The sequence below is a fragment of the Polypterus senegalus genome, chromosome 4 (assembly GCF_016835505.1).
Source record: "Polypterus senegalus isolate Bchr_013 chromosome 4, ASM1683550v1, whole genome shotgun sequence".
NCBI classification, from domain to species: domain Eukaryota; kingdom Metazoa; phylum Chordata; class Cladistia; order Polypteriformes; family Polypteridae; genus Polypterus; species Polypterus senegalus.
The window spans coordinates 226897857-226908918 of NC_053157.1; the positions used below are offsets into that span (position 1 = coordinate 226897857).

Below are 11062 nucleotides of genomic sequence, written 5' to 3' on the forward strand. Positions count from 1 at the left end.
GAGACTGGCACAGCAGTCTACTCTAATTATTGTTAAACAGTAGTGCCTCCTGTTGGGCTGTAGGAGATTTTTGACTTTAGTGCACCTTCATTTGAAATACATAGCACAACTGAAATATCTTTGTGGGAAAATTTTAATGATCTCATGGCATTAACCAGTGTCATAGCTTAATTTTCCTTGGTACTTCCTTTAGAAACGACTACATGGGAAGATGTAAAATGTTCTTGTCACCTTGTTTTTAGCTTGATATTCTAGCATACTGAGGCACTGTTGGTTAGATGGAGATCAATAAGGCAAATTAGGGACTACAAAACAGAGATAGACCTACTCAAGAAATAAATAAATAAAAAGGTAGAAATCTAAAAAACTGCAGAAAAATGTGCAAAACAAAAGAGGTATCGGGAGGCCAAATCAAAAAACTAAACGGGAGAAAAAATGTAATCAATTAAGCAATGTATAGGGAGAAGAGTTTACACTTATAACATCCTTGGAACAAATTTGACAAGGTTTTATGTTAGAAGTTAATAAAAGCATCCTATATTTAATTTGTTCAGGATGAAACAGGGAAAAAAATTAAACATCCCGCAATTTGTACAGCTTTTAAATATTCTTTACCTTACCATGTCTTTCAGGTCAGTTTTGACCCCCTACTGACTTTTCCACTGCATTTACATTAACTTATTTGTTCATTACCCACTCAAATGTCATCTCTTCAGCACATAACTATGAAAGCATTTAATATACTGTATGTCACATTTTTGTGCAGCTGTTATACATTTCAAACCTTGCTAAATCATTCAGGCCCGTTTTGACCAATCATATATTTTAATAGATTTGAAAACCTATGAAGTTATCACTGCAATTCTCCATTACATTTTCCCAGACCATGGAACATCTGTTACATAGTTGTAGTTGCATACCCTGATGTTTTTATTACATTTTGAAAGTATAGATACAATTTAACTATGTAAGTACACTTGTTTTTGGATCAGTGATAAATGGTTACATTGTAATTATATAAACTGTGGAATAAAAATGACAACTGAGTAATTAACTATAACGTTACTTTGTATTACACAGTAAGTATGGAGTAATAACTCATAGTTACTCTGTACTTATAGAGGTAATTACATAGTAGTTACAGTGTAATTATGGACACTTAATGTAAAGTGTTACCGATTTGTCTCTCCTTTTAGGGCACATTGCTTTATTACAACTCAAAAAAACATCTTAAATGTCATCTCTATTATTAATGACTCAGGTGGCGCTGCAGTCCTAGTCCTCCTTGACCTGTCCACTGCCTTTGACACTACTGACCATCAGATATTGCTGATGTGGCTTGAACATCTTGTTGGGCTTAAAGGGGCTGCTCTTAACTGGTTCAGGTCATATCTAATTGGTAGACACTTTTCAGTGACTTTAAATTCTTCTTTTTCGTCTACTGCTCCTCTTAAATGTGGTGTTCCTCAGGGATCCATTTTTTTTCCTATTTTGTTCTCTATATACCTTCAATCTATTGGAGCTATTTTTGGGAAATTGAACATTTCTTTTCACTGCTATGCTGATGATACACAAGTTTATATTCCCGTCTGCAAGTTTGCAATGAATCAACTGCACAACTGTTTCTTTTGAACTAAGATCCTGGATGGTTATAATTTTCTTGACCTGAATCAAAATAAAACGGAGGTGCTTATAGTGGGTCCATCAGCTAAAGCCCAAATTTGTCTTGGACTTCTCAGCTCCTTCTCTGTCTTTTGCAGACCTCAAGTCCACAATCTTGGTGTTATTTTTGACAGTAACCTCTCTTTTGAGAAATAAATTAATTCTGTAGTGAAGAGTTGCTTTTTCCAGCTTCGTCTTTTAAGTAAGTTCAAGCCTTTTTTATCATCTAAGGATCTTGAGAAAGTTACTCATGATTTTATCTTTTCTCGACTTGATTACTGCAACTCGCTGTATTCTGGGATTAGCAAATCCCTGATACACAGGTTGCAGTTGGTTCAGAATGCTGCTGCCTCATTTTTTGGCTGGGGCAAGAAAGTCTGATTTTGTTTCTCCAATATTAGCCTATTTATATGAATTTTGTGCTTTACACCAGCCATCTAGAGTGCTTAGATCTTCTGTTCAGTTGTCTCTCAACCCGAATGTGAAACCAAGGGGGACAGGCAGGACTTTTACAGCTGCTGCTCCTCGCCTGTGGAACTCTTTACCTCATCATATAAAGGAGTCGTCTACAATTGAACTGTTCAAAACAAGATTAAAGACTCATTTCTATTCACTTGCATTCCGTGACCTTCAGTAATACTGATGGTTTCCTCATTGTGATTATGTAATCTTACTTCTATTTATTATTTGCTTTTATTTATGTTCATATATTTTATTTCTGTTTATGTTAATGGTAAGTTTTTTTTTCTTCTTTTGTTGTAAAGCACTTTGGCCACAGAATTCCTATATTGTTTTAAATGTGCTATATAAATAAATTGACATTGACATCTATCCTAAAACATAGAATGACAGATACAATATGTTAAGATGGTTAATCATTATCAAAAATGTTAGGGATGAAAAACCTGACATCCTGGAACATCAGAATCATGTCATAAAAAACCTGTAAAGGCTCAGCATTGAATCAGCTTTTGATGATGTTGTAAGGGTGGAGACAAGGCTTTAATGACAGATGAGTAAATATCATCAGCTGACTATACTGACACAGGCAAAATGAAAGAAAACCAAAGGGGGAAGTAAGTATTTTCAGCATGACTAGACAGGAGTAATTCACTTTGCTGCAACAGTTCCAGAAAATAAAAACTGCTTTTGGTCAGCACAATTAGCTGTCCAAATTGACATCAAAGGACAATCTACTGATATCATCTGTAAAGCAAAAGTAAACCATGTGATTTACTGTAATGCTGAAACAAAGCAAAGTACAGTCAACACACTACATTATCAGCAGGAGTAAAAGTGATACAATCCTACACATAACATTTTTTGATTTCCCAATGACATTTTGTAAAACTAAAAAAAGTAAACTCACATGTAATTAAGATTTATTCCATTGTTTCTGATTTGAAGAGTAATTTTTCTCAGTTGTTTTCTTAACTCTGCCCTTCAGACGATTTTCTCAATTTACAGGACAGTTTTCTACAATATGCATTAGTAAAATTACCTGTTACGTTTGTCTTTCAGATTCCTGTATATTTACAGGTAAAATAATTTTTTTCTTGATACATTTAAATTTGAGTAGTCCATCAACTGTTACTATTATTGCAACAGTTCAAATAAATTAGTATTGTAAAGCAGAATTGAAAGAATCTTAAAACTATTTTAACATCTGCCTCACAGATTATGCTAAATTGTTGTAATAAGGAACATAATCATTTTTAAAAACATTTTGTTAATTTTATTAAAATCAAATAACATTCCATACAAGCAAGTCAAATTTAACAAAACTAGATATCAAAGGATGAATAAGAACAAGTAAGGAACATAATCTGTTGCACTCTCTGTCCAACTGACTTGAAATTCATTCACTGTAAAGCAATTTATAAAACTAATAAAAAATAACATGAAAGTGATGGCTCTGAAGGGACACCATTGTTAGTTTTTTGGAAAGTTCAGTTATATTTTTTGAGAAATAAAAAATGTGTGCAAAACTAGGGTCTGTTTAGCAGTAATCACATACTTAGGTAATTAGAAGTGTATTTAAAAAGAGTAAGCAACAGCAACAACAACATTTATTTCTATAGCACGTTTTCATACAAATGATGTAGCTCAAAGTGCTTTACAAGATGAAGAAAGAAAAATATAAAAATAAGATTAGGCAATACTAAGTAACAAAGAATAAAGTAAGGTCCAATGGCCAGGAGGACAGAAAATAATAATAAAAAAAATAAACCTCCAGAGGGCTGGAAAAAAAACCAAACACAATCTGCAGGGGTTCCAAGGCCACAAGACCACTCAGCCCCCACTGGGCATTTTACCTAACATAAATGATCTCAAACAGTCCTCATCCATCCATTTTCTTTCACTTTTCCAGTTTTGGGTTGCAGGGGCAGCAGTCTAAGCAATGATTCTCAGACATCCTTTTTCCACAAACTCCTCCAACTCCTCTGGGGGAGTACCAAGGTGTTACCAGGCCAGGTGAGAGATATAATTTCTTCAGGGCATCCTGAGTCTGCCCCAAGGTCTCCTCTCAGTTGAACATGCCAGAAACACCTCCCTAAGGAGGCATCCTATTCAGATGTCTAAACCACCTCAACTGCCTCCTTTTTATGCGGAGAAGCAGTGGCCCTATTTTGAGCTCCTCACGTTTGTCTACACTTCCCACCCTATCTCTAAGTCTGAGCCCACACTGCCTGTGAAGGAAAGTAATTTCTGCAGCTTGTATTCACAATCAAGTTCTTTCGAACACTACCCAAAACTCAGCAGTGACCATAGGTGAGGGTAGGAACATAGATTTTCCAGTAAATTGACTGCTTGCCTTCTGGCTGAGATTCCTTGCAATGTCTGGAAGAATGCAGGGTTCTGGAGGGGATGATTCAGCTTTTGGTCTAGCCACAGATTCAAGAGGAGCAAATCAGATTTTGTCCCAGATGCTTCATGTTGGTCCAGCTTTTAATGTTCAAAAGGAATCTGGAGGATTCGTGTGAGTATGCTCAACCAGTCCATATATGGTTTGTGGACAGAATTTCTAGGGTCCAGTTCGGTGGCCTTGGAATCAAATCTCTGATTTTTGCAGATGATGTGGTCCTGTTGGCTTCATTGGGCTATGACAATAGACACAAACTGGGGAGGTTTGCAGCTTGGATGACTGGCTAAAGATCAATGTCTAGAGACAACTTTGGACCCAGTGAATTCAGATCCACCTTAACTTTGTATGTGCTTTTTCCAATTTATTGTGATCTTCAGACTACTTTGAGAAAAGCCGTGATGGACTCTCCTCCCTCTCTACTCTTCATTCTGATTAGAGATGGGAATAAATCAGGGTCTCTAAGTTTAGGCAATGTAGAATCTTCCTACCAGTCCTCTTTACTGCTCTTTTCTATTGTTCTTACTAATTATTTTCAACTGTCACAGAGTTTTAAAGATGCCATATCAATTTTATAATCAGGTAGCTGTTCTATATCAGCACTGCCATTGCCGTAACTGTAATGTTTTGGCAAAGGCTCCCCATTGCATCTGCGTGGCTACCGGAAGTTGCAGTGTGTGTCATCAACCTGCTGCTAAGATGCTGGTCTGCTATTTTTTGGTTACTTAAACTTTAGTGCAGTTACTTAATAATTCTAAACGATTCAAGGAACTTAAAACTTTGCTTGTATTTGTTGCACTTTGATTCTTGTTTTGCATATTGGGTATGGTTCCTGCCTAAAAACTCTTGCTTTTGGTTTCTGATTCCACTGGTCCTGGGGAAGTGCTGCCTACTGGTTTTCCACATCTTCATTGTACCAGTACAAAAGTTAAAATATCAGGGAATAAACTAGTAACACAAAAGCCTCAAAAATAATCTTTGTATCTATGACTTTGTGCTCCATAATCTGATGCATAGGTTCTTCAGTCCTATGCATCAGAGGCAATTGAGGCTCACAAATTTTTGTTCACCAGCTACTTGTCTCTGTTAATAAGATGAGTCAAGACTAGTTTTTCTGACTGACCCTGTTAAGTGGTTCACAGTGTTGTGATTCTTAAACTAGACCTTTATTCTGCTAAAATGTTCTCATCCATATTTCCATTATGCTACTTCTCACGATAAGTAAATAAACTAAAAGATCTCCAACAATTCTAAGAAACCAACACAATCGAATCAGAACTCAAAAGAGAACAGACGTTATGGGAGTGCTTTTCTTCAAACATCTGTTACTCCACTCTGAAGACATTCAACCTATTCCTTTTAAACTTAAGTGGCCTCAATAATCAATGTTGCTAGTTCTAGTACAGAAAGGAAAGTAAAAGGTCATGTTGATTGTGACTGGACATCATTGTTTCATTATTGATACAGAAAGTTATTACCCTTTCAAAAACAGAACTTTTCAAAGCAGACATTTCCAGTTTCTCTCTTCCCTTTATGTTCTGTAAACACCTCCCTCTGTTGAGTTCACATCTCTTTCTTTTTCATCTGTATTTTGCCCATCCCTCCCCTCCCCTGTAACTATATAAACCCACCTTCTCTCTCTGCCTTACCATTAGCATACCTCTCTTCTCTGCTCATCTCAGATCTCTTCTAGGTAATCACTGGAGGAAGCCTTCTACTTAAAGCCTCAGATTTAAATAAACATAAGAATGTTTTGATTGAGAAGAAGGTATAGTAGGTTATAAAGTCAAAGTTCCAGCAAAGCAAATCAAAGCTCACGTTTTGATTTCTGAGATGCCAATCGAGAACCGAGAAGAGCTCAGTCTCTATGACTTGCTGTGGGACCACAGCATGGACATTGTGAACTTGATAATGAAGACTAACTTCTTGACTGATATGAACCTGAACACCTTGCAGGCAGAGCGCTATACTAATATGACAATTCAAGATGTCTACTATATCAAAGCTGTGTATGACATCTTGAGCACTGTGGTCAATGAGCCATGGTTGCCTGAAGATCTGAAGGAATTTTTCAGCCACATAGCTGATGGCTACTATCGATTTTACAAGGAAATGTTGATAGAAACAAGGCTAAAGGTAAAACACCAGATTTTATTTTTGTTTCTGTTCTTTGCTGAATTATAGTTTGATGTCCTTGTTTGGCATTCAAGTTATATCAAAAGGTAAATAATGGCAATAGGCAGTAGTTATACTAAAATATTTAGTGTTAAAGCACATCTAACATACTTAAGAAAATATATAACAAAAATTAATATTACTTGCCAAAACATAAAGAAAACTACATATTTACATATCCACTGGTTGTACTAGTATTTTATAAATAACTATATTGCAGGAATGCAGTAGTAATATACCTGCTCTAAAGTCTTGGGTTCAATTACAGCCACTATCTGTGTAAAGTTTGCAGATTCATGTGAGTTTATTATAAGCCCTCTTCTTTCCTCCTACATCTTCTAAGCAAAATCCATTCCTGCCTTGAGCCCAGTGCTGCCCACCACAAGACCCTGACTAAAATCAGTTGGGTGTGGTATACAATGGATTGATAGATGGATGGATGAGTACATGTGTGGCACAGTGGTTAAGGCTTTATACTTCAAACCTGAGGTTGTGGGTTCAAATCCCAGCACTGACACTGTGTTACCCTGAGTAAATCACTTCACCCACCTGTGCTATAATTGGAAAAACAAAAGAAATGTAACCAATTGTACCTCAAATGTTTTAAGCTGCTTTGGATAAAGGTGTCGGCAAAATAATTAAATGTAAATATGTCTATGAATATCTCCCATAATTAGATGCAGCCTAGTAATGTCACCTCCTGGTGGACTTGTACTAAAAAACATAGTCTTCCATAATGAATTAATGGGCAGACATGTAAGGATCAGCTATAAGGAGAAACATTTTTGCTTTTGCTCAGAGATGTCTCTCTTAATATGGTAAAGATTAAGTTTATAATAAAGTTTATAATAAAGACAAACATGAAGAACTACAGTGGTCTGGGAGGCTTACTAGTTTCTGAATGTTGTTCCAAAAGAAGAACTAAAACTACAATCGACAGACTTCATCAACATAACCCATCAGACTGCATTATTCTAAATGTTAATGCTCTGTGTATAAGCCAATGTAAAATGTGAGTTTCTTTTTTTGATGTCATAATGTGTTTTCACTATAGTTTCTTCAATTATGTTATTATAGTGTATGTTATATATAGAATATATATATATATATATATACTGTATATATATATAAAACACACCTTATACATAACCTCATGTTTACATGCACATTCACATATGCTCTACAATGAAATGTCAGTTCTTTTTCTTGTTAACATTTTTAGCTTTAGTGCTGTGTTAAACCAGTGAACACCTCCGAAATTATAGGCACAAGGTGATCAGTTCTCATTTTGTTCTGTAGCACATAGAATCCATAGCTTTTTATAGCGAAAGGCAGCCTCAAAACTACACGAGTCTGGATTCACACTTCAGATTGATCTGTGGGAAGTCTGCATGTTCTACCAGTACCTGAAATTGTTTTTTTTTTCAGGTACCTTGGTTTCCTCCTACATCCTAAAGACATGGAGCTCACATTGTGTTAGTAAGCGTGGTTATGTATGTGAGTGCACTGTTGTAACAGAAAAAGTGGGTTTAGAGTTAGTATGAAAATAAACATATCCTGTATAAAGTTACACATATAGATCTTAATCTAAATATGTGCAGTGTATCCCATTAGTATGGAATCACATAACATGTTCAATGTGCCAGTCATTGTCCCAGGTACATAAATTAAGCACATAATGGTGTTGCATGAGTTGACAAATTTATGTTATTCTCCTTATGGGATGCCTCAACATTCATTATGAAACTTTATGAAGTCTAAGTTTCTAAGTTTTTAAGTCAAAGTTATTTTTTCATAGTAATGGTATACTTTAATTTTCCACAGGAAGAAAAAATACCATGACTGTTGTTTTCACATTTTGGCTGAGACCCTGTAGATGTCATTTTAGATCACAAGAACAGGCATGTCATTTTGTAAAATGCTTCAATTAAGAGCACAGTTTCCCAGGGCAAACTGAGGTATACCAAGTTTAGGACAAAATAAGTTTGATTTGAAAAATACAAAACCTGTCTTTTAAGACACTGACCGACATTCAAGGCACTGAAGGAGATATTCACCTGCACTGTGCCCATTTAGAGTCACCAATTCACCTAATGTCCATGTCTTTGCAATGTGAACACATCCAGAATAGGAGGACACTAGTGAGATACAAGAAGAATGTGCAAACACCACAGAGGCAGTGTCTACATTTATGAATGTTCTGGAATTCTGGATCTTAGTTTATTTATGCACTGCAAGTGACGAGTGTTCAGGTAAATGAAATTAGAAATGTACTTTGCTGGTTTTATTATACTACTGCCACTAGTCTGTGAGAGACATACAAGTACAAATCTGAATGTACTGTGTACACATGACAGCAAGCATTGAACATATATATATCCACATGCACTGCTCCATTGTGCATGTGGACGAAACCTCAAAATATAGAAACACCATGACAAATGTGATGCATTATTAATAAAATATCTGTTACTTTGTTACTAAATGCTTCCATTTTCTATTTTCTTTTCTATGTGTCACTTTCAAAAGAACACAGACAGCATTGTGCCCAGTGAAGCCGTCGCTGAGTATGTGAGCTCATACCAAAGAGTGGCACAATTAGAGAGGAATAAAATATACATGGTGATTGCACTGCTGCCTTGCTCTAGACTCTGGCCCTACATCTCAGAGCACCTGAACCTCACAGAGGACAGCCCCTACTACGCCTTCAAGAAGAACAACGCTAAGGACGGCTCACGGGAGAAGTATGAGAAGTTACTTGAGGACCATCGGAAGGAAATCTGTGAGAATACGGCTTTGGAAATCTTCCGTACTCAGATGAATTGTGAGAGGAAGTTCTTCACAAGTTTTTGAGCTCAAAGCCTTTTGATAATAATTTGTGTCCCACACCATTAATTTTGGACATTCACCTTTTTGTGTTCATGTTTAGTCCAAAAAGGTTTTGTTTGTTGTTATGTATTAATTAAAAAAGCAAAATAATCATTTCATCTCCTTTTCTGTTTTACATATCATTTTGGTGTTTTGCATACCCCATATTCCGTTTTTTATAAGTTGTGAAAAATACTATGTATTTAGCATAATAAATACTATCCCCATTCTTGTGGTTTAAAATGGGCATTAAGGGGCACAAGTCCAAACATGATAAAAAGCCTTATCAAGCAATAAGAATCAATCTGTGTTTTAGAGATGGCACATATATTTTACAGAAAGGTATCTGTGTCATCTTAGGGAAAAAAAAGAAACCATTATTGTGAGATTCAGCCATTTCAAAAGAAAACCGGTTGAGCTCATCACATGACTGTTTGTCTCCCTTCATGACAACCTTTCACTCCCAGAACGTGGTTTTCATTTCACTTTAAGAAATGTCTCTTGCCATTATTATTGAGATAATTAAATTAATTGCTGTCTCCATTCTGTAGACAACTAGACAATAATCACTGAAACAATCCACACTTGCAGCCACTTAACAGTCTTTCTTTTCATGTGATGATAAATCTGAAAAACTGTCAACAATCCATCTATTATATCACAACAGGCATAAAATTTGTACAAAAAATGTTCCAAATGTAAACAAGATTTCATGTGGTTAATCAATATGTACCATAAGTGTGAAGAAATAACTGGCTTGGAAAATTTTGAACTTATCCTCTAATACAACACATACAGGAGTCGATCAGAGAATCCACATACCTAGCATGGCCTAAACTGTAAACACAGACGAACTCACACAAGACAGCAGTAAATCCCATTAAATAGAATGAAACCCTTCAGAATAAATAAACTGCAACCTAGCAAAAATATTTGTAAGATCTGATGTACTGAAGACTTCTAAAACATTTTAAATACTCGTAAAATGTCTTTGCTGGAAACCCTAAAGAAGCTCTTCTGAGTAGCAGGCAGTGACCATTAAAGGCCAGAGTGTAATTAGGCTGGAAACAAACATTTCAAAATCTGTAATAGTGAATTATCCTTAATTAGGTGTTGAATAAGGTGCTATCACCCCAGCAAAACTAAAAAGCATCCATCTATCAGTAATCGAATTGAGAGGGTAAAGCAAAAAAGGAGAACATTGCTATGAACGTAAAGGCCAGACTGTTCAAACTCGTGACTTTTTTTAGATTTAGTAAATGCAAAAAATAAAACTCACCCATGACATAACTATAGACATACATTTGGTTCATCTGAGTATGAGAGTAGTCTTCTATTTTAGCAAGTTCTTAATAGAAATAAAGCTATAAATATAGCTCCCGAAAGACAGGTCTGTAAGAAAATTTTACAGAAACAAGTAATCTGACCCTGCCCATGCGAAACTCCAAGTTTAATGGCACATGTGGAGCTATAAAGGAAAGCACACAAATGCTG

General features: G+C 35.8%; 1 protein-coding gene across 1 annotated transcript; it reads left to right on the forward strand.

Moving 5' to 3' along the window:
- Nucleotides 1-6190: 6190 nt before the first annotated feature.
- Nucleotides 6191-9697, forward strand: LOC120528671. Its single transcript, XM_039752834.1, has 2 exons — nt 6191-6661; nt 9230-9697. The coding sequence occupies exons 1-2, from the start codon at nt 6359-6361 to the stop codon at nt 9551-9553; spliced, it is 627 nt and encodes a 208-aa protein (XP_039608768.1). The 5' UTR covers nt 6191-6358; the 3' UTR covers nt 9554-9697.
- Nucleotides 9698-11062: the final 1365 nt, after the last annotated feature.

Coding starts and splice junctions, on each gene's coding strand:
- LOC120528671 (XM_039752834.1), top strand. CDS start 6,359: ATGCCAATCGAGAACCGAGAAGAGCTCAGTCTCTATGACTTGCTGTGG. Junction 6,662..9,229: donor TGATAGAAACAAGGCTAAAG/GTAAAACACCAG, acceptor CACTTTCAAAAG/AACACAGACAGCATTGTGCC.